We start from the raw sequence: 24,605 nt of genomic DNA on the forward strand, positions 1-24,605 counted from the left end.
GCTTAGGTATTAAGGGACTGAGAAATTGCTGAAGTTTGGCAAAAGGAGAGTTGCAGGGGAAGCTGTGGATGCCCATGGCTCGTCTAGAGGCTGCAAGGCTTCAGTGTGGGGGACCAGGAGAGCTTCTGAGGGACTGGGGTAATTGAGCAGAATTCGCCTCTGTTCAGAAAATAGTAGAATTGGCTGGAAGTACGGGCCTGTCTGCCAAGGACACAATGAACAGAGGGAGGGATGTGGTTTTTTGTTCCGTCTGCCCTACTTGCTCTCAGATTTTTCTGTTGAAAATTTAAGCTTTTACTTCTTGTTATCATAATGCATGTGCGTGTGTTGCTTTTTGCTTTGTTGTGTGTTGCTTTTTGCTTTGTTGTGTGTTGTGCACTCCCCCCCCCCCCCCATCCCGTCCCCTGTCCCCAATTAAGAAGCCTTTATAATGCTTCTGGAAAGCTTTCGGGGGGGGGGGGGGGGGTGTAGATCCAGACGTGTAATTTTAAAACTGTGGCTAACCCCAGGTGCTTTGCATAACTCCTGTCCTTCTTTAAGTGGTTTGGGGCACACATGTGTAGAGATTTTTTTTTAATGATATTTTCCCCACAGTAAATCATAGTGACTGGTGGAGCATATGGTTGTTAAAGTAAATAATCTTTTAAACTCCTTTCTTTCAAAGTATCTTTACATCTGTTTGGCATCATTAATAAAAATGTGCATTTTTCAACAATCTCTGCCACCTATACTAAAAGTTGAGACGACACCTTTGCTCTCAGTTACAGGCTTCTGCCACTTAAAAATGTGTATTTGGGAGTAAATAGTTTTGTAGCTAGAGCACTAAGAGAAATCTGAGATTTAACTGCGATTCTTACAGTGCAACAGAATCGTCTATTTAAGTTCACATTTTAGGAATTTACAAGTTTGTATAGGAGGTACGTATTTCTACTATTACGTTAAAGTACTGGGATTTTAAAGCTTGGTGCTTCCAGTACAATTCCATAAATACAGCAGTGTTTTATAACTTACTATGTGGTGATGTATAGAGACTGTACAGACAAAACTATGTGCAAAAGTATCGTTGTTGCATTTACCCCATGTGGCAACATCTCAGTTGTGCTCCAGTATTGATCAGTGCAATGTAACTTCTTTCAGTAAGGTCTGTTTCACCTTGCATCCTGTGGTGCTCTTGTGCAACTCTTGTCTCTTGCAAGTGCTAGGAAGGATTTTGATTATTTGAGGAAAATTAACTTGTTTTGGGACAAAAAGCTGTTAGACACTACTGTTTTATGCTTAGAATGCAGCTATGTTGTTATTTGATGGCTGTCCTGGTTTCAGCTGGGATAGAGTTAACTGTCTTCCTAGTAGCTGGTACAGTGCTATGTTTTGAGTTCAGTATGCGAAGAATGTTGATAACACTGATGTCTTCAGTTGTTGCTCAGTAGTGTTTAGACTAATGTCAAGGATTTTTCAGCTTCTCATGCCCAGCCAGCGAGAAAGCTGGAGGGGCACAAGAAGTTGGCACAGGACACAGCCAGGGCACCTGACCCAAACTGGCCAACGGTGTATTCCATACCATGGGATGTCCCATCCAGTATAGGAACGGGGAAGTGGGGGCGGGGAATCGCCACTCAGGGGGACTGGCTGGGTGTCGGTCAGCGGGTGGTGAGCAATTGCACTGCGCATCATTTGTACATTCCAATCCTTTCATTATTGCTGTTGTCATTTTATTAGTGTTATCATTATCATTATTAGTTTCTTCTTTTCTGTTCTATTAAACCGTTCTTATCTCAACCCACGGGTTTTGCTTCTTTTCCCGATTTTCTCCCCCATCCCACTGGGTGGGGGGGAGTGAGTGAGCGGCTGCGTGGTGTTTAGTTGCTGGCTGGGGTTAAACCACGACAATGGCAAACTTTAGGAAAAAGTTGCTCATTTTCTTTACCACATTTTATCTTAAAAAATTAACAGTTAAATAAACTGAATAAATTCATAGAATGAGAGGTTTCAGGTGGAAGGGACCTCAAGAGGTGTCTGATCCAGCGTCTTGCTCAAAGCAGGGTCAGTGATGGGGTCAGATGAGGTTACTCAGAACTTTATCATGTTGGGTCTGGATAACCATCACCATCCTATGCTGTTCTCCTTCAAGCTGATAATCAGCTAGGAGTAAATCTATAAAAGATCAAAGTGGACCTTGAGAACAAAAACCTACCCTATGCCTCATTGTCCACATTGAATTAAAATTCACTGCAGTTAATGTATTTTATTACCACTTCATGAAACATACCTTAGGCTAATAAAAAAACTGCAAAGCTGTGGGCTTCTTAACAGCAGTTCTGATAGTCTGAGGTTTCCCTCTCTTCCTTGCAAGTCTGATCTCATGGGTTTTGCAGCAGTCCAGTGTGATTTGGGCAGTGATGAATAACTACTCCTTTGGATTAAAATCTTTGTCCTTTTATTCTTGCAGTCATAGATTTCATAAGAGACATATGTTCATATTTTTTCTACTCCATTACATTCACAGGCTTTATTGCTTCACTGTTGAAATAATTTGAGAAATTTGAGAAATTGAGTCATTGCAGAGGTGTAGCATGTCTGTATCTAGTGGCAATAATGAGTTTAGGCTACAGGTGTGCCAATATGTTCATGATCTCCTAAAAGCACCTTCTCTGGCAAAGCTACAAATAACTTAAGGCGGCGCTGCTAATTTTTTAGGTATGTCACTTATTTTGATTTAGTAGTAACTGAAGGCTAACCTACATGCTGCTTTCAGTTATAATAGAAATATCTGATCTGCATGGTAGAGCCTTCATATAGACTGAAAATATTTCAATAAACCAACAACTGAAAAGTTTAAGACTATTGTATTTAGCTATTAAGTAATTAATTCACTATGAATTGTGACAAGACTGAAGCTCCCTCTTGTAGGTGTTGTTTACAGTTGATGCTGCTTTAAGTAGAATGCTTTTTCTCATGATGACTTCTGTTGATTCTTTTTTTCTCCATCCTTTTTCACTCTACACTTTTCTTGTTATTTTTGCATCTCCAGAGATGAAGTATGACAAGGTTCTGGCATTCAGCTGAACTCACCAAAGTAAAATATGAATCTTACAATCTGTTGGCTTGTTTTTAATTCTGTGCTCTTCTCGCAAGACTGCCACCAACTTTTTTCTTCCTCTTGCCTCTTTCTAGTTTGAGTGTGTGTGCTGGTGTAAGACTATGTGAAATGGTGTTACAGCAAACAGTATTTGTCCCTAACACCTAGCAGAAGTTTGAAAAGCATTCCATCTTGACATTTTTTCAAATTAAAGCTGTTTAAATTTTCTCTTCTAAGTAACAAAAAGGCCTAAACAGACTATGTCTTCAGACTAATACTGTCTTTACAGAATGCTTTCTCAACTATTCCAACAACTAAAAGTGGGAGGAGAGTGATTACTAGTAGAGCAAGAGCGTTATAAATGGTTGCAGAGCTAGGACTGAGTATTTAATAGTAATTTAAATTTAGCCCTGGCTGGAGGGATACCTGGTGGTCTTAAGATCAAGAAATGAGGTTTATTCACATTTTGAAAACATAACTGATAATCAAATAACTAAGGCAAGAAATAGGAATATAAATATAGGAATATAAACACAGTGTGTTTTGTTTCACATTAATAGAATACAGCTGATTCAAGCCCCTCATGGGGGAGTTCTCATTACTCTGGTCTGTGACTATATAGATACCTATGGATTTCAGTGGCCAAAACAGTATGAAATTCTGTTTGCTTAAAAGATACAGTCCACTTCCCCTCACATTCTCGAGTCACTAATAAGCGTCATAAACCCCAAACATGTAAAACTTGGTTTGTTTTTTTTTTTTTTAAGGCATCTAGAACAGGGCATGCAAGTTTAGCTGAAACTTTTCTTCAAATCTGGTTTATAATGAAAACACAGAAGGAAGCTTAACTGCAGTGACACTGCCAGGCATCACAGTAATGAATAATCAGAGAGTGTGCACTGTGTGCTTGTGTTACAGATTAGTTTGTCTTGACTGTTATAATATATGTGACTTTTCAAAGTCTTGACATTCCTGGCAAGTGCAGCGTAGGAGCTTCTGGATGCATGCTAAATTTCTGGCTGACTGGCAATCACGCTATTTTTAGGCTTGAAGGGTTACAGTGTGGAGTTTAACATGCTTAGAATTAAATTAAAAGTTCTGTTCTATCTGAAAATTAGTGATTTTAATTAACTTGAACACAATATACATATGTTGGATGCTTTCTAACAAAACTTGTTTTGGAGAGTAGGCAAGTTTAGTGTTTAGGTGTTCCTATAATAGTGACCATAAAGCAGTTCAGTGAATCGTAATCTTTAATGCACTTACTCATAGAATGCTCTTCTGAACTAGGTAAGTGTTCTATTCCTGTTTTATAGATGGAGCAGTCAGAGGGATTGAAATAGCTCTGTAAATTTAGGTCCTAAATATCAAGGTTCTGTGGATTTATACAATGGGAATTTGAATACCTAAAGAACAACTATATAAATAGGAACACTTGCATTTGTGGATCTTGGTTTAAGTCACCCATTTGTAATCGTACGATGAGTCTGTGATGGGTCTCCCAGGCTGTTGGAGTTCAGTTCTTTTCCTTGATTGTTCTCCCTGTCTGTGCTGGCTGTTGAGCGGTGTGACTGTAATAATAGTAATCTGCTTCTATATGTATGTAATGTGTATTTCTTGCTATGAACAAATAGGTATAAACTATTTCATGTAAATTACTTTTTTGATTGTTGCTCTATGTTTAACAAACTGCTGGCGGAGCTTAAACCACAACAACTAGGCACCAGGCAGCTGCTGCTCACTCTGCCCCCCCTCCCACAGGGATGAGGAGGAGAATCAGAGAAAAAAACCTAAAACTTGTGGGTTGAGATAAGAATGATTTAATAACTAAAGTAAAATAAAATCTAATACTAACAATAATAATAATAAAATATAATAGTAATAATAATTGTAATGAAAAGGAATATAATAAAATAAATAAAAAATAAAACCCAATAAAAGACAAGTGATGCACAATGGATTTGCTCACCACCCACTGACTGATGCCTGAGCAGCTATCTGTGCCTCCCGGCCAGCTCCCCCAGTTTATATACTGAGCATGATGTCCTGTGGTATGGAATACCCCTTTGGCTAGTTTGGGTCAGCTGTCCTGGCTATGCTCCCTCCCAGCTTCTTGTGCACCTGCTTGCTGGCAGAGCATGGGAAACTGAAAAATCCTTAACTTAGGCTAAGTGCTACTTAGCAACAACTAAAACATCAGTGTGTTATCAACATTATTCTCACACAAAATCCAAAACACACTGTACCAGCTACTAAGAAGAAAATTAACTCTATCCCAGCCAAAACCAGGACACAAACTTACTTCTAAGTGATAATATTTGGCTTTTAGTAGTCTAAATACAGAGTTTTTCACTGCATAATATCTGGAATTACGATTAAAAAGAAATTTGAGTGTATTTCCTAATTCATACTAGTACCAGTCAATATACAAATACAAATAAAGACAAACTCTCTTCTCAGTCTCTTTTTTTGTAGTTCAGGTTTAAAATTCGTAAATGTCTCTTTAGAATTCCCTTGTGACTTTTGTGTTACCTGTAGATAAAGGAATTTAAGTAATGAAAACTTTCACAAAGGAAGCTTTGAGCTGCCAAAATGATTGCAGATACCTTGTATGTAAATTGCAGCCTCCAGGCAGTCCTGCTAGCAGCAAAAGATTTTGTTCATTGATAAGTCAGTGTTACAAAAGATTTGGGAGTGCGAAGTTCATTTGCTTGGACACCCTGTTTGTGATGAGAAAAAAACCCTGGTCTTAGCTCGCATAAAGAATGGCTCATTGTGTTTGGTCATATCCCTACTTGTACAAAACAGAATAAACCAGTAGTATGAGGAAATTTCCAGATAGTCACTGAGTATGAAAAGTGTTTGAATGCTGGGAGAAAGAAATTATTGAAGTAAGATTTATTATTATTTATTCCCTTGAGAAAATTTTAAGTGACTGTTCTCAGTTATATAAATTCGGTGAATTGAAAGGTGAGGTTTGTAGTGAGTTTTAAAAGGAAATATAAGAATAATTCAGGAAGGTAATGGAACACCTTAATGAGGAGTGATAGACAAAGGGCACTAATATGGGTGTACATATAGGTGAATAATTCATGATTTTGATTTCATATCTCAAAGGATAATTGATGAACAACTTGACATTCCTTATCCTTCTTAGCATTGACATGAAAACTGCATTTATACAGAAATGTAGCCTCTTCCACTAGTGCATATTGTGATTAAATCTACCCAAAAGTTTCTGCTAGTTGACTTTATACAATATGTTGTTAGGGACAAGTCATATGATTCTTTTGTCTGGAACAAACTGAGTTAGTTAATTTAGCTAGTGAGATAATTTGATTGCTCTAGGCATTTAGAGGGAAACTTTTGAAGGGCATTAGAAGATCATGAACACAAGTGGGTTTGTACATCTTTACTGAAGAGCATGGAGATTACAAAGAGTGCAAGCAGTTCAGTGGCTAGCGTAGGCTGAAAGTGCAGCTAAATTCAAATGTGTGTGGAGATAGGATCAAGACAGTATGCAAGTAAATTAAAACTAAAAAAAGTATAGTTTATATCATTATAAATACGTGTAATATATAAATATATACTCTGAGAATACAGTTAATTCCTAACTTAGAGATCATAAATGTAGTTTTGACTAACTATTGTTTGCCTGGGGTTAATGTATGACACTTCCATTAGTGATTGTGCCATGACTTGGACTGTCATTGAGTAGTTAACTTTCTTTTTTTGGTTTCTCATTGTTAACTGGAAGAAGGAAAAATGTTCCAAAAATAAATGCAAAGCTTTTTTCATAATGGCTTCCTTGTGTACTTGCATGCAGTAATCTACAGGTACTGATTCTTCCCAGCCATCAGTCTGAAGTATTTCCTTATGAGTGTACAGTAGGACTACTCTATGCCACAAATAACCATTATGCATAGAGTTCACTTTTGCTGAGGATTGGTTTCTTGCCATGCCATTTCTATTGCATATCACTCTTTTTGTGGAGTATCTCAAATTCACCCCTAGAAATATTCAGTAGTGTTTTTGTCATGTGGGAGAAAAGAAATCTGCATGAAAATAGAAGTTACCGTCCTGTATTCAGGAGTAACCTGTGTGAGGCTTCACCATGGAGCAAAGAAAATGGAGCTACCTACCCGTTTTCTCCTGGCTGGGAGCAGGAGACAGCTGACTTAGATCTCTACATGTGATTCTGCAGGAGCATATGACAAACACTGTGGCAGTGGTGAAGTTGATGCATCATGTGAATGTTATATACATTGCTATGCATTGATTAAAGGATGTAGAAGATATGAAATTGTTGTGTAGTTGTGGTGCTTTAACTTAGCTTGGTGGCAGGGGGAGGAAATTGGACAGAAATTAAACAGGTCATCTGAAGGGATAGGTCTTTCCAGGTTAAAGCAATGTTAAGCATTGGAGCAAAGCAGGCATTTCATTTAAGCTATATTTTAAGTAAATTGGATTTTTCAGAAAAGCTTTATTCCAGACGTTGTGCTGCTTGAGATGCGTGTGTGATTGCAAGATGGTGTAAATAGCTCAGGAAGGAACAGGGCTGCAGCTTTGGTGCAGGTCAGACCAGCTGTGGGGCTTGCGGTTGACTCAGCAGCCAGATGAAATCAAAGAACTGTTTGATTCCTTCCTGAAGGCGAAGCAAGAAATAGGGGGGGAAATAGAGTACCATCATCCCCTCTGATAAAGTACCTCTGTAAAAGAGGGCATTTTGTTTCGAGAAATGGTTTAAGAGGAAATGCAGCTGTGTTAAGTTGTTAACACAAACTCCTGGCTTTCCTTTGATATTGGAATCATTCAAATACTCCGTTCCTGTAACTAAACTTGATCCCTGTGGCCTTTCGCTTTGTATACTCCACCTTGCAGGGATTTGGGTTGTTTATTAATCTGCTAGCTGCCCCGTGTGCTGATTCTGGTGCACAACCACCTTCTCAGCAAATCATATCCCGTATGTTTCCCAGCTGCTGCCATCCTTAACACATGCACAAAATGTCTCCTGGCTGGCTGAACACAAATTCCAGCTGGCATCACCTCCTGACTGAGCAAAACTCCCCCCTCTCTCCCAGCGGTGTTTCAGTCGTGCTGTTTCTCTGTCTCAGGTGTTGTGTCTCCAGGCAAGGATGTAGAGTTGCAGGAGAGCTTGGGGGGCTGAGACAGCTGGGAATCTGTTCTGCTCTGCAGCCAGGAAGGAGCAACAGCTGTGGCACGTGGGGATGTGCGTGGGGTACGAGGGGGGGTGTCTGTCTAGAGCAGGGTGATGAGTGGGTGAATGATAATAACAGCTCACTCTTATCTTTATCCAAGATGATACTTGCCAAGTACCGAGTTTACGGCAGTAACAGGTTTAATGATTGACCTCACCGTGGTTTTGCCAGCAGAGAACTTGTTCTGTTTTACTGGCTGTGAGTTCTTGTATGAAGCTTTACGGTCCACTGAAACAAAATTATTTAGTCTTGCAAAATATTTTGTATTTGGCAGTTCTAGTTTACAGTTGCTAAACCATTATGACTAGTAGGGCTGTACTTCAAAACAGTCCTATTATTGTCAATGTTCTGTAATAACATCTTTATTTCCTTAAAAATATTCTACAGAAGTTGTGTTGCCGCCTAGTTACTAAAAGGAGACTGTTTTTTGGCTATGTACTCTATGGGTTTCTGCTGGTTTGCAAAAGCAAAGATAACCAGGCATGGTTCTGATGTTTGAAAGAATGTTACTTATATATCACATGGGAGAAAAAGGCAGGATAAAATCACTTGCATGCTGTGATGCTGAAACATCATACAGCTAGGCCAATATTATATAGAAAAATGCATTAAAAAAATAATGGGTGAACAGATGAAAATTCATGGTGCCAGCATAGAGGTGTTTGTGAAACTTAGCATCTATTTTATTTCTGAGTTGTTATGAGTACTCATCTTTGTCAGAAGATATGTCAAGAATCTCCTTCCTTCATCTGGGCTTTGTAAGGAGGATTCCAGCATCAGGGAGTTCTGCCTTTACATATTTTGTGTTGTGAAGCTGTTAGGCTTTCTTCTTTGTGCATGTTTTTAAGTGCTATGTACTATTGTCAACTTTAAAAAAAAAAAAAAAAAAAAAGGTCAGATCTGGTGTTCTTATCTGCATTGTTTACTGTTACACTTTCAAGCGATTGCAGAAATAGGGGTTGATATGACACACTATGGTTTTTCAAGTGACAGAGAACTTGGGTGATCTCTCATGTCTCATCTCAGTTTAACATTAAGATTTTGGACACGGTCAACTTCAGCTCTCAGCTTTGAGTCTGATAAGGGATAAAATAAATTTTTCTATTCCCATTCTTCCTGGCTCTGTGTTCCTTTGGAGACTTACAGGAAGAATGGAGCGCACGTTAGCACGCTTCCTCCTGCCCCCCTTTCAGTCGTAGATGACGTTTCTCCCTTGTACGAGAGCCTGAAGCTGATCTCTTTGTCCTTGACACGTTGCAGATTTGGAGGGGCAAGAGGTTGGAAGGCGAGAGAATGTAAACTTAGGGAGCATGTGAAAAATACCAAGTTTTTAGTATGCATTTTTGACAAGAATATCTGTGTTCTATTTGTTACATATTAATGTTGCATTTGGAATATGGCCTATAGCTATGAAGAAAACGATCGTTTAATTTAGCGTGGTTCAAGATTTACTTTACCAAGCTGTTATGTTGCCATTATGTAGCAAAACATCAAAATACATTAAGCAGGTGATAATGTCTACAGCAAATCTGTAGTAAACAAAACTAGCAAAACCATTGCAAATGGTTCTGGGTGCAGTTGAGCTAACAAAGCCTTGTGTCCCATGGCTTTGTGTGTCTGATTGTATGCAGGAAACTGATGGGCCTGGATCGCTTTTTCTCTACTGGCTCAGCAAAACCCAACAGAGACACTAGCGATCCGGAGGTGTGGGCCTGGCGTGTGGCCAGCACGTGCTGACCGGCTCAGCAAGCCGCTGTGCTGCAGCAACAGGCAGGCCAAGCAAGGGGCATTGGAGGCCGCGTGCAGCCATTGTGCCATATGTTTCGTAGCACTGCTGCTCCATCTAAATGTTGGAGAACTCTGTCCACTTGTTAAATTTGCTTTAAAATGGCTATCAGACCCAAAAATCTTCAGCTGAGGATTGAAGAGGGATGGGATAACCGGATTGCTCCTTACCAAAGCATAGTGGTATGAACGCTTCCTTCCCTGGAAATGGGCTCATAGGTAGTCTGGTTTTGTCTTTGTTTTGTTTTGTTTTGGTTTTTTTTTCCATGCATTTTGGATTTCTGCTTGAAGTTATCAGAAGGGACAGACTTGTGTGTGGATCAGAAGGCTACCAACTGGCTCAAAAGGATTAATATTGCTTACATTTTAGAGAGTAGTCTCTTGAAATACAGAGAGGACTGGGACTTGGTTAAGACCACACACTCTGTTACTGATTACATCATAAAACTGATCCATGTTATAAGTAATACTGATGATGTATGTCAATAGTTGCATAGTTTGAACAGGAATGGCGTAAATAGGAATCTTTTCTTGGTGTAACAACAGCAGGTTGGGGCAGGCTAGTTTACCTTGTGACTCTTAAACAGTCAAAACTAAGCTAATTCTAATTCAAAACTAAGCTAATTCTAATCAGTATTTTTATTGGCTTGAACTTGATGATTGCAGAATTAGATAGATGTTTAGCTTTGGCACTTTAGACCTTTTTGCTTGATGTATATTTTTCCCCCTGCAGTTTTGCAAACAAATATGGTTTGTTCTAAGTGCATAGAGTGGAATTTCTCTGTGTGAACCATGAAAACTAATTATGCTCATTAGAATTAAAACAATTAATATAGCTGCATTTTTATAAGAATTCAGTTCTGACCCGGCAGACAAGAATTTACTTTTTTAGGTTTTTTATGTTGGCACAAGCAGTAGGAAAACCAAACAAACTCAGGCAGCAGCTTTCAGCACAAGGCATGGGAAAACTCAGAGGCTATTCTGTCACCTTTTCTAAAAATCAAAGCAGAATGATGTTACATGATGGACAGGTCTGCTTTTTGGAACTGAATAATTACACATTTTAAAAAAAAATATTCCTAACATAATGGAAGGAGTGGATCTTGACTGGACATGAAATCTTTATCTCAAGGCTAAATCTGTAGTATGTGCCAACTAGCTGGTGGAAAAGTGCCCTGCCTTGATTGGTTTATTTAACTTTCTTGCAGCAAAATAGCATACTGTGCTGTTGTCCCTCCACTGCATGGGAAGAGCCTGAAGTAACAGAAGCTGTTATGACATCTCCCAAAGTGTGCCTTTGTCAAGGTCACAGTTCTATTTTTGTTGCATTTTGTGCAAACAGAGATAGGTATGGTAGGTACTTGACCAAATATTTTATAACTAAGATGCTGAGTGCCCCCAAAGTATAAAGCAAACAAAAATGTAACTCCCACCCTTGGTTATGCAAATACAATCAGCTAATATATGTTATGGTTAGCCTGGGCCTGTGTGCAGCCCAGCTTGCCCATCAGTGGACACAAAGCTCTAGAATTAACCTACAGATGTTCTTGCTCTGTCTTGGGCAGAAACCCAAAATTTCTGAGGGACACAGGTAAAAGCTGTGTGTTCTGCTGTCAAATCACAGAATATAAAGCTACAGAAGCTTTATATAAGCAGGTTCTGCTGGCTTATTCTGTGCTATCAAATTTGTACATAGTTATACTGAAAATTTAGAAATTAAGAGCTCTTCCTCAAGTGTATTTGGAGCAACAGAGTGGTAAAGATGAGGGTGCACTTTGGAGCAAAAAGCTGACAGAGGAGTAGTATGCTGAGGGTTATTAAATGCTTGCATGCCATGTTTGAATCCAGGTCTTTAAGGTGCTGATGTTTTGAGTCTGGAAGAGAGTTGGGAAGTAGTTTCTTTGCTTGTTCTGCTCATCTGCTTTCTTGGGCATCTGTGTGTTAGCTGCTGCTTTGGGGAGGACACGGTCCTGGATCCTGGGCTAGATGGAGATGTCGCCTGGCCTAGTACTGTGACTCGTGTGGGGCCTTTGTCCTTCTCTGTTATAGATGATGTGGTTGGCAAGATAGTAGGTGTATGACATGGAATGAATTTATGAGGCAACGCTGGATAAAAAGGGTTTGCCTGTAGGAAAAAAAAATAGCTGTTCAAACAAAATCAGATCACTTGGCACTGAAGTAGATGAGCAGTGCTGGTGTGAATGTTCTGTTGGCTCTGCTAAGCTCGTGAGGATGATGAAAAAGAGGGGTAGTACAGGGATGAGATTAAGGCTTTCTGCATTAGCAGAAATGGTGCTTCAGAAGTCTATTTAATGCAGCTGCTCCAGTTTAGCAGTAGAAAGTGTAATAGAAAATGTATATCGAATTCCATCAGGATGTTCAGAAACTAAAAGAAAGTTCATGTAATGTGAAAGAACTGAAGCCTGTATATCCATACGTGTGTATGGATATATATACACACACATACAGATACAAGGAAGCTTTTTGGCTTTGTATATATGCAGGTAAAAACACTAACGTTTATGTTGATTAATGTTACTTGACAAAAAACGACTGGACAAGAAATGATATAGGGCAATGTATTTTCTTTGCTAATAAGAGATTCTTTTGCCTTTTTTTTTTTTTTTTTAAGAGAATTAAACAGAAGTTCTCTTGATGAGCACCTTTTGTAGACTACTACATGGAGAGACTGCTGTCCTGGTTTCAGCTGGGATAGAGTTAATTTTCTTCCTAGTAGCTGGTATAGTGTTACGTTTTGCATTTAGTATAAGAAGAATGCTGATAACACACTGATGTTTTCAGTTGTTCCTGAGTAGTGTTTAGACTAAGTCAAGGATTTTTCAGCTTCTCATGCCCAGCCAGCAAGAAGGCTGGAGGGGCACAAGAAGTTGGGAGGGGACACAGCCAGGGCAGCTGACCCCAACTGGCCAACGGGTTATTCCATACCATGTGACATCATGCCCAGTATATAAACTGGGGGGAGTTGGACTGGGAGGATCGCTGCTTGGGAACTAACTGGGCATCGGTTGGCAAGTGGTGAGCAATTGCATTGTTCATTACTTGTTTTGTATATTCCACTCCTTTTATTATTATTATTGTCATTTTAGTATTGTTGTTATTATCATTATTAGTTTCTTCCTTTCTGTTCTATTAAACTGTTCTTATCTCAGCCCATGAGTTTTACCTTTTTTTTTCCTGATTTTCTCCCCCATCCCACTGGGTGGGTGAATGAGCGGCTGCGTGGTGCTTAGTTACTGGGTGGGTTTAAACCATGACAGCTGCTTACTTAGTATTTCCTGTATATTATAATATATATGTGCATAGTATGTTATAAATTATATTTTATGTATAATGTTAGAACGTACATTTTTAAAAACTCTTTGATTAGTTTACTTGATATATTTATTTTTAAAGGAATGATAGAATTTTATGGACAGACTATATTAAATACTATTTTTAGTGCTCTGGGAAGGTCAAAATAGTAAGGAATTAAAATGCAGTATGGCAGACTTGTAAAAGAAAAGCCCTTCTGTATAGTAGGTTATCCAGTATTGCTTGCTTAATATCGTCTTTTTTTTTTTTTTTAAGTTGAAATCAGAAGTTAGACTTATCAAACAATCTGTTCTGCTTTCTGCTACTTCCATTACTGCAGTGTCTCCCAGACATGTCTGACTTTGTTGCATCTGTTGATAAAGTAAGGTCATTTAGACAAACATCCTGTGAATTAGTCTCAAACATATTCTAAATGAATGTCTCTGTGTCTTTTTCTTATATATGGTACAAAATTCATTACAGGTCAGTTTATCTTAAAGTTATTCGTAATAATAACAACAATATTGTGGCTTGCTTCTAGTTGTTCGTGTCCAGTGTGAATTACTTCTGTCATTCTGCTCACAAGAACATTATTTACGGAGTAGCAGGTATAGAGTAACATTGACTTTTAAGACCAATTGCTTTGCTACTGGAGGAGAAAATTTAGCCTTGGGTAGAACCGTTGCATTCATGTACAGCCTGTAATTAATTGTTGTAGGCGGATAAAACTTCCTGTGATTGAGGTCTGCAAAACCTTACTCAGTTTTCGGATCTAAGGGGTGTTTTCTGGTGAATGGGTCTTTGAAGAGGGTAGGAAACATGCAGTAAGAGTACTTTAGAAAGTTTTCAAAGCATTTTCAAATATGTTTTGAATTTTTTAAAGTAAAGCTGGATTTGTACAAAAGTTAAAGTGATCAGCAAGTTGTACCACAAACCCACAGGAGAAACAACAGGAATGACGCAAGCTGTTGTAAACCTTTTAAATCTCCTTTAGGGAGAACGTGTTGCTGTACTTTACCTGGTTAAATGACATTTTTCATCAACAAGGGATGTGATGTGACATGGCAAATATGGAGAGATGAACTTGGAAGGTGAAAAGCATTGTATGGGTTGCAAGTTCCTGTGTTTTCCTCATCAGTTAAAAATTTGAAGTCTTCCAAGCTGTGTGTAACTTGGAGCTGGTGGCTGACATAGTTGGAAGGTAGTTAAAATTCATAGTTGTGTTTGGTGAATGCAATATAGCAGCAAGTTTCACTGCTCTGTGGGAAGACAGCTTTTGTTTTAGATTGTAAAATGGAATCTGGAATCTCAGCAAGAAGTTTAAGGTTTGGGGTTTTGTTGCTTTTTTTTTTTATTTTCTTCCATTTCTGCACTATAACTTCAGTGTGGATATTAACCGAATGTTGTGAGAAATCTCACCATGTTGGTCATGATGGCTAACATCTATTTTGAAGGATATCTGGAAGTGCTTAGGTGGCTGACATTTTGGTCAGCAGATACCAAAACCAGACAAATGCTGTATAAAAGTGAAGGAAAGAAAGGATGCGCTCATTTTGTTGCTGTTCTTTCTAACTGGACTTTTCATAGTAAAGTTAGGTTTTGGTTTGGAAGAGGGTATTGGGAAGGATGGTAGATGCTAGATCTGATAGATCTTTCTGGCCTTCCTCAAGGCAGGGTGCCAGTTGGGCTCCTGCTCAAGTGTCATAACAAATGATGTTTTCTCCTTCAAAGATGTTGGGAAAGCTCTCTCCCTGCCTACCTTGCTTTCTTTACTGCAAGAGTGTGTTGCTGGCTCATGTTCAACTTGGTGTCCACCAGGGCCCTCAGGTCCTTTTCTGCCAAGCTGCTTTCCAGCTGGGAGGCTACCAGCATATATTGGTGCCTGGGGTTGTTCTTCCCCAGGTGCAGGACTTTGCACTTCCCCTTGTTGACCATTGTGAGGCTCCTGTCAATCCATTTGTTTAACCTGTCAAGGTCCCTCTGGATGGTAGCAAAACCTTCTGGTGTATTAGCCGCTCCTCCCAGTTTGGTGTCATCAGCAAGGTTGATGAGGGTACACTCTGCCCCATCATCCAGATCACTAATGAAGATGTTAAAGAGGATTGGACCCAGTATTGACCCCTGGGGTACACAGTTAGTTACTAGCCTCCAAATCAAATTTGTGCCACTGATCACCACCTTCTGGGCCTGGCTGTTCAGTCTGTTTTCAATCCACTTGACTTCTCATCCCAGCCCACACGTCATCAGCTTGTCTATGAGGATGTCAGGTGTCAAAAGCTTTTATGAAGTCCAGGTAGACAATATCCACTGCTCTCCCCTCATCTACCAGGCCAGTCATTTCATCATAGAAAGTTAACTTGTAGAAGGTGGAAGGCGTTTAAGCCACAGGAACCTGCAAGTGAAGAAGTAACCTTTAAACTGCCCTACACATTTCACTGTTCCATAATTGGGTAGCATTGCTGCCTCAGTCTGTTCTTTAAGTGCAGGACACTACAATGTGGTTTCAACTACTTGCATTAGCTACAAATACAATCTTTCACCTTTTGTGGAACACCTGTGGTTAGATTTGTGGAAGTACAGAGCACTTGTGTGCGTGTGTGTGACTGAAATGTACCGGTGATGTCCTTTCTGTCAACTTTAAAAAAGATAAGTTAGCCCAAGAACTGACCTTGCATCTCCAGTTTGGTATTCGGACCCACGTAATCTCTTTATTTCGCAATTTCCTCACACACACACACACACACACACATATATATATATATAGAACTGGGTAACATTGAGTATCACTAAAATTCATCTCAGAGAGAAATGCAGTTTTTATGAAACACTTGAATGCATGGAGAATAATTGAGGAAATGCTTATGGGGAAACCCCGAACTTCTCGAGTGCAGCATGTGGAAGGTAGCAATGAGTAAAATCTCTGGATGTGTCTTGAACTTGAATGCAAAAACCTTTAAAAGATATCAAGAATAATGACCTGTTTCTTCAGTGAGACAGGAATTTGCAGTTGCATATTCACATAATGCTGCAGGGCTGTATCATAATGACTATATAGAAGAGAACCTAAGGTTTCCTGACCTCTCAGTGCTTTTCTTCTTTCAGGATATTTATTAGTTTTTCTTCAGTTGTACTTATCAGCATAGGTTTTCTGCTTGCAAAAGGAAGTCTTCATAATGCCTTGTTTAAAAACAGTGTAAATGTTTTACAATATAAACTGTATGAGGTGGAAACTGGTGTCTGTTTTCTTCCATCTGAGGGTGTGTACCTAATCCACTAATGTATTAAGTGTGTTTTTTGTCCTAACAATATATGTATTGCTGCTATGGGTAGCATTTTAAGTTATGAAAGCTGTAGTTAGCGTTACTTTTGTAATTCTGTTTATTCTAGACCTATTGCAATATACTGTTGAATAGACTGTCGTTAAAAAATACACGATCTTACCAGTGGGGATAAAATGAAATTTTCTTAAAGAAAACTACAGTATTTTAGTATTTCGTGGCTTTTTAGTATTGTATCTATGTGTTTTTAATCTGGGATTGTTTAGTATGTAAATCAAGAGGCTGGTAAAGCTGAAAATCATACTGAATTTTTAGTGAATGGAAGAACTGGAACTGATTTCAGTGTGGGCAAACTAAATCCAGATACTTCTCATTTGTGTGAAACCTGGGTGATTTTGGGGGGGTATTTTTTCTTTAAAATATCTCAGCAAAATTTTAATTCTAAACTTTTTTAAAAAGAATTCAACATTATATCATACTCCTGATATCTGCAGTCCACTACATACTACTTCATTGTGTTACATTGTTTTTCTTCCTGAAATAATTTGGTATAATTATGAGCCAATTATTGTGTAATTTTGTCGCATTCTTATCATAAACACTTTTGTACCAATTAACCACCCAATATAATATTGTTTCTAGATTGTTAATATTCATGAAAACAGAAAATAAACTATTGCTAAAACAGGCGCCCTAAACCTTTTTTTTTTTATAAAAAGTAACAAGTGTGTTCTTTAAAAAAGGAACAAGCTGCTGATTTATAAGGTAATCTATTTTGGAAGTTGGATGTTTTAAAATATTAAATGGTTTATATCTAGCACAATTCTTAAAGGTTAAACTGCAAGTGTTCTGTGTGGCAACTTCCAGACTGAAGAATCATTTCTAAGACTTTAGAATTTATTATGTTAACACTTTTTTTGCAAAAATATTTATTTGGAAAAGAAAGGAAAAGCATGTTCTAAGGTTTTCCCGTAGTATCCCTCACTATTTCACCTAAATCCAGTCCTAGTCATAATTTTCTATTTGGTGTATGAATATTTTCATTCTAACTGGTTTTTGAATGTATAATATGGTCTGCTGTAGGGGTTGCACATTAGTCTTGTGAACATGAAACAAGTGCTTGATTTCATTACCATGAATGTTTCCTAAGTTATGTGGAAATGTTCAAGACTGTCAAGTTCGTATGTAAAGTCCTAAACGATTAATTAAGTTCCTGCTGGCATTCACCCTCCTTTTTGACTGCAAAGAATATCTGGCAGATTCTGCGAGGTTTATTGGCAAATCAGTTCTCGCTAGTGTACTGTTGTACATCTTAAAAAGGGGCTGAGGGGGGGGATCCCAACCCTGACCTGAAAAAATGATATGTAAAGTTAAATTTATAGTACTTATATAAGGTGATTCTTATCTGTGTTTTTCTTACATTTGCTAAGGATCAGCTTTAACAGGAGGCATAAAGGCATCCTGTTCCTTTTTTACTCAGATATGTTTTAATATGCGTATTTGAAAATTAATTGCCTTTTCCAGGTCCTTTTGAAAACAGCAGCAGTGGGGTTTGTGGTGCTGAATTTTGAATGTACAGAAATACATTCAGTGGAAATGATGTTGATGTATAATGCAAAATTTCTATACTCCTATAGACAACAATTAACTTTGAACTAAAAAAAAACCCAGAAAACCTTAACAGTTTCATTTTCTTTTTATAGGACTTCCAGTTTTTACAGTGGTGCTTGAAATTATAAATCCTATGCTTTATTTATGTGAATAAATATTTTGGCTAATGGCAGTAGTTTGTAAGTTAGTACCGCACACTTTAAAAAAAAAAAACCAACCAACCAAAGTCTATGTGCTTGCATAGAATGTGTATTACCAAAAACCCCAGTCAGAATGAAGGTGTCATTACACACTCCAATTATGTAATATTTGCTAGAAATAATTGGAGACTAAACTCTACTTAAGAGGTAGTTTATTCAGTGGAGAAATGTTTATGGTTTTTAATTGAAAAGCTTTTTTTCTATTTTCCTTCCAGGTATTGCTTTGTTTTTGCTTTGGGATACCTCACTGTGTGCCAAATTACTAGAGTCTATATCTTTGATTATGGACAGTATTCTGCTGATTTTTCTGGGTAAGGAGAAAAATAATCTTTCCATCTTGTCCTCCTTAGTGATACTGTATCTGTTATTGGGGTTTTTTTCCCCAAGTGTGTCAAACTTTGAAACTTTGGGAGAAAGCTGGGCATGTGCATGCATATTGGCACACATACAAATATATACGTACCCATGCTTTAATAATGCAAACTGAGAATTTTGGGAACAGTTGTGTCTGTTAGAACCACGAATGTGTTATCTGCTGCCTCCTGCTCCTGTCTGAAGGGCTTGAAGGTTTTGGTGGCTGTGGGATTTTTTTTTTAATTTGCTTTTGCTTTTTCCCCTGAAATCTTTGTTACCGCCTATGACAACATGATGAAACTTGAATTGTGTCTGATGTACTTGCATGCCTGGCACAGTCTGATACAACTTTGTCAGGAAAATCTGAATGTTTTATGGAATTTAGCTTTTAGCTTCTTTCTTTTTTTGGTTTTATGTTAGATGTTCCAGAATGAAAAAGCTAAGGAGAGAGGTGCCTGTATGGTGGAGTAGTCACACAGCCTTTGGAAATAGAAAGTTTTGTCTATGTGTGTTCTTATTTTATATAATTAACTTAAACCTGTATTTGACTTGAGCTGTATAGGAGCAAACCAGAATTAAATAGGCAAAGGAAAAATAAACCATATTGGTGATTCTTTGTACTGCAGACGCAGAAGCGAAGCACAAAATTTCTGACAAATAAGTTTGCTACTCTGATGGTACATTTGTTGATTTAAAGGAGAGTATGTATTTTGGAAAAAAGAGATGGGGAGTGTTTGCTGGTCTGCTCAAAAAAAATGCATTAAATACTTTTCAGCAATACTATGAATGGCAGTGGTCTTTGTAGTTTAGTATTACCTGTCTTGTGTAGTAGAGTTGTGCTTGTTAGCCTTGTTGCTTTGCAGTCTTTATTGGTAACAGGCGTGTAGTCCAGAAACTTAACTTCCAGGCTGAAGCTGAAAGCTTTTATGTTTAAGTTCATCTTGCTGTCATTTTTAGTTGGGTCTTACCTTCTGAAACATCTTTCTACGTTTACACCTACATCCAAGTGTCTGCCTTCAAGCCAGATATCCAGGTTCAATTGGTAGTCAGTGGAGATCTGATCGATGTACACAGTAGAGCCTGGAGGGCATTTCAGCTGACCCACTGCTAAGTATCTACCTTAGCATGAACTGGGTCACGTGCTAGATGCCCCTGACTCTGTTGACTAGATCTCCACTGGCTATAATGAGAGCTTGCAACACAGACATATGCATAAAGACACTTTAAAACTAGGTTTACTGATGTTGAATTAAATTTCACCATTACAAGTGGAACTGTAATCCAAATGCTGTCCCTTCCAGTTCACTGTAGGGCCAAGGTGTACAACCTTGGCAGTGATCAAAGCTCTGAGCTGACTCTGGAAACAGTATAATTGCACTTGTTTATTGCTGCTCTCAAAACTAGTAGTAGAGCTTGAGGACATCATTGCTCAAATGCGACTGCACTGCTTTCAGATCGCAGCTGTCTTTGTGGCTCTGTTGGTTTGGCGTTAGCGCAGAGATTTCTGCTAGGTCTAAACATGTCCGAAGATTTATGAGATCTGTGCTCTGGATAGAACTGTTCTGAAGCATAGATCTAACTCTCTGTGTTTGAGCTGCCTGATTTAAACCACATTTTCATGCACCAGTTTGGGACCTTGATGTATGCATATCACATTAAATCTGTGGCGTATACTGTATCAGCTCCCTTGAGGCCTGAGACAAAGGTTATTTCCAAAACAGGAGGAGAAGGAAAATAAACCAAACGGTGCTATTTTCTGTCAATTTTGTCTGGTTCCAGGGGAAGAGAGTAAGTTCAAGAAAATAACAAAAGTTGCTTAAACAGCTGTTGAACCCCAGCACCAGCAAGTTTTTCCAAAGATATTGGCATGGATTCATATAGTGATTAGCCCCAAGAGAGCTTTGAGTGTCTGTTTACCTAGGTATTTCTCCTAGCATGCCATGCCCCTCTGAGGTGTCCAAGCCCAGGGAATCTGCAAAAAGTTTGAAGGAAGGTATCAATACACTGACAGTGGAGAAAGCTGAGGACATCTCATGCTGGAGGTGCAATTGCTTGTGCAGAGCTGTGTGGTCTTGGCTTCAGCAGTAACAGATCCCAGCTGCCAGTGAGATTTCTACCACCTCCTTTGCCTTTCTGCCAGCACCTAAAAGGGATCGTTAAAATCCTGATTCACAGCCTCACTGTTCCAGGAAGGACTCTTCCTCTTTTAGTCTCTAGATTGTTGTTCCTCAGCCAAATCCCTGATGATATTGGAATAGCCATTTGAGAAGGAAAAAAATACCAGGATCTGCTATAATAAAAATGACAGATGTATCAGCTAGAATTAATGTAAGGTCTGACTGAGCTCCTCCTGGGCTCCATCCTCCTACCAGGCAGGATCCATGCGGTCACATGTCCAGTTACAGAAGGAAAACCCATTATCTTCAGAATCAATCGGGGATTTCTGCCAGCACCAGGCAGGTCTACAGCTTAAATGCTAGAAAGAGATATGAGGGATTTCCTAGGCTGTCTGTTCTTGTTTAGTTTTCTTCCTTGCTGACTCTTGCCTGTCACTCTAGTCTTGATATCAGGATTTTGGGGCACTGATAATATGGTAGAAAAAACTTTTTCCCTGATTGCATTTTGAGGACTGGAAGTATTGTGTGCTTTGCAATAGCCATAACCTAAAAAAAAAAAAAAAAAAATTGACAGACTGAGCTATCTGGCAAAATACTGGCATAGCCCTGTCAGTGAAGGAGGACTTGATGGCTCTTCGATTTGTTTTTCTGTGCCAACTTAAATATGTTATAAAAAGGCAAAGTGCAGTCAAAAGGCTTGAACAAAACGATGTGCCCATCCTACAGTATGATTATTTTTTTGTGGGTAAAGTTTTTTGGTCTCCAGCTCAGATACTACTAGGTAAATACAGTCCCTGTTAACTTTGAAATCAGATTTCAAAAATACAAATTTCTGAATTCTGGTAGACTATGTTTTCCCCCATCCCCTCCCTCCCTCCCCCCAGTTAGGGGGTTAGCAATGCTGGGATTTACATCAGTCAAAAACTCTTAGATACTACAAAGATGGTATAATTTCTCAGTATAAAGCTGTCTCACTTAGCTAGGGAAGAATATCTCTTGAACAGTTTAACATCTGCTCAAGTGTACCAAATTCAAAACAAACTAAACTCTATTGGAGCCAGCATAATTATGGTGGGTTTTTGTTTTGCCAGATATGTTTACTTGAAGCAAATAATAATTCTAGATGGAAAAATTAAGCATAGGACCAGGTGTTAGTAGAAACAGTGGAAGTGGTCTGCAATCTAAATAAATTATAGTATTGTTCAACTTTGGTATATTTTTATTGTCCTTTGCTTACTGCTGCTGTAACTTAAAATGCATATAATTGCTCTTACTGCCCCTTTTTCTGTACTCTTCCCACTGTAAAAAAAAAAATAAACTATGTTAGTGGAAAATAAATGTGAAACACTTTGGCTGTGTTTGTGGAACCTGATGCAGCAATGAAAGGCATGGGTTATCAAATACTATATCTAAGGATTAAATTATTTTCATTACATTGAAAACTCTGTAATGGTTTGAGCTCCAAAAACTAATCACTTTGTCCTTGCATTGAAAATCTTCCAGTTGAGAGTAAGTAACCTGGACTATTAGTGTAAACTTTCCCTGATATTTACGTGTGAAAGAAAATCCTGAACTTCTTTCTAAAGTATTCTTTCTTCCTTTTTTGTAACAGTCCAATGATGATAATTACACAGAAGATCACTAGTTTGGCATTTGAGATTCATGATGGTAAGATTTCTTTAAACTGTGTTTAATTTTCCATAAAAAATTAAATTTAAAGAAAGTCATGAGTCAATGCATTACTTAAGTCCAGTTTGTCTTTTAAGCAAAATATATTTTTGTGTCTCAGTTGATTCTTATGATGCTTACTAATGGAAGTATCAAGAAATGTTGCTCAGACACTAGAAAAGCTCTGAAAATGCTTACGTTGTGCAGAAGATACTACTTAGAAGACCAATGACACTTCGGGGGCTAGTGATCAAAGACAACTGATGTTTTTTTGGACTGGGGTATTGATCTTGAGAGTTAACTAAATAATTTCCAGAGATCACTGTTGCTGGCAGATCAGTAGAAAAAGTACATGTAATTTCAGTTGTTGAGCACCTCTTGTTTTAAAATGCTGACTGTTAATCTCCCCCTAATTTGTGCCATGTATATTGATTTTTATAAAACCTTGTCTATGTTGCATTTTGTTTATTATCGTAATTACACTCACTGGTAACATATCAGTGTGAACAGGGAGATTGTCTAATTGTTTCTGTCTTTTCTCCTGTCAGATTTATCCATCAGATAAGTGGGCCCTAGTTGCGACAAAAATGAATATTAATGTCAGCTTTCGTGGGTAGGGTGTCTAGATTTTTAGTTACTTTTAAATTCAAAGGAGTAATTTTAATTTTGAAGTTTGAAAATGTCATCTGATAAACCTAGCCAATTAGCTTGAATCACTTGGAGCTACAGCTGTCAGTTGAAGATTTGGGAGTGTTGCCCCAGACACCTGGATCAAGCCACCGGTTTTTCTGATATTTCTTTAGTAACATTATGTATGGAGTTATGGAGTTTAATAATGTTTTTCTCATATGCGTCCTAGCTTTAGTGCTGTTGGTGTTTCATTTTTTTTCCATTCTCATTAAGTTATACTGTCTAGAGAATCTTGTAGGCAACAACATTCATGGATATGAAAAGGCAGGAAAACACCTTCTTGTAAGAATTCTTGATTGAATGAAAATAAATAATGCTGGGCATATCTAGTTGGTCAAAGGAGTTGATGTCTAACTTCCAGAGAAAATATATTCAGAAGTATTGTTCTTACAAGCTATAATCAGAGTAGAGAGTACACAAGTTAGAGGAAACAGCTTATTATAAGGAAGTAATAATTCTAGTATCAAAGATAAATGCTGCTTCTTACTATTATTTTGCTAGGGGAAAGAGCTTTTTTCGATTTGCTGACATCATGCACAAATAGTGGAGTTGTGCTATGGGACAAGCATGTGAGTGCTCCTTGTAATCTTGAAACAAATGTTTCATTTAGCTCTATTTTTAAGTTTCATCACAAAGTAAACTAGATTTTTTTTCCTACTTTAATTCAGATAATTTGTATTTTCCTCATAAGCCCAGCTTATTTTCTGTCTGAATTCCTTGTAGATATCATTGAATTATGAGTATCAATCTTGCAGTTTTGTTCCTTGTTGACTTCATATCAGAGATCCTCTAGAGTCTTTGGCAGCCTGTGGGGTGTAGCTGATAATATATTGGAAAACTTTTTTTCTGGTTGCATTTGCAGTTTAGCAGAGTCCTTGACTTGAGTTGGATGATCACCATTGCTGGGAGCACAGTGTGAGCAAGACTTTCAAAAGCTGATGTGACCAATGTGAATCCAGGAGCAACTGCTAGTTTGGTGTCAGGAGATGCTAAGAAAAGATATACAGGGGAAACTGAGATTGTATTAAAGCAATGATTTTTAACCATAGACAACTTAAAAGGGGTCCATCATGAGAAATTAATGAAAACAAGCCTGCTGTCAGTGGGCTTTTGTTCACTGTACAAAGGTCCATGCTTCCACTGAAAATACTTTAAGAGGTAGACTGGTGGAGGAGGAGATAATGTTGAAAATCAGTTTACTAAGTAATTAATGGCACTCTGAGCCTCTAGTCACAACAGCTTGGCTATATTAATCATCAATTACTTTATTTCCCCCCCTCATTTTTTACCAGTAT

General features: G+C 38.2%; 1 protein-coding gene across 2 annotated transcripts in view; it reads left to right on the forward strand.

The window, feature by feature from the left end:
- Positions 1-24,605, forward strand: part of MBOAT2 (membrane bound O-acyltransferase domain containing 2) — a 103,995-nt gene that overhangs the window by 47,080 nt on the left and 32,310 nt on the right. For both annotated transcript variants that reach the window (XM_052809740.1, XM_052809741.1), the window contains 2 exons: positions 18,697-18,792; positions 22,565-22,620. In XM_052809740.1, the coding sequence (XP_052665700.1) occupies positions 18,697-18,792; positions 22,565-22,620 (152 nt within the window). The remainder of the gene's footprint in view (positions 1-18,696; positions 18,793-22,564; positions 22,621-24,605) is intronic.

Source organism: Harpia harpyja, chromosome 15 (assembly GCF_026419915.1).
Source record: "Harpia harpyja isolate bHarHar1 chromosome 15, bHarHar1 primary haplotype, whole genome shotgun sequence".
Classification (NCBI taxonomy): domain Eukaryota; kingdom Metazoa; phylum Chordata; class Aves; order Accipitriformes; family Accipitridae; genus Harpia; species Harpia harpyja.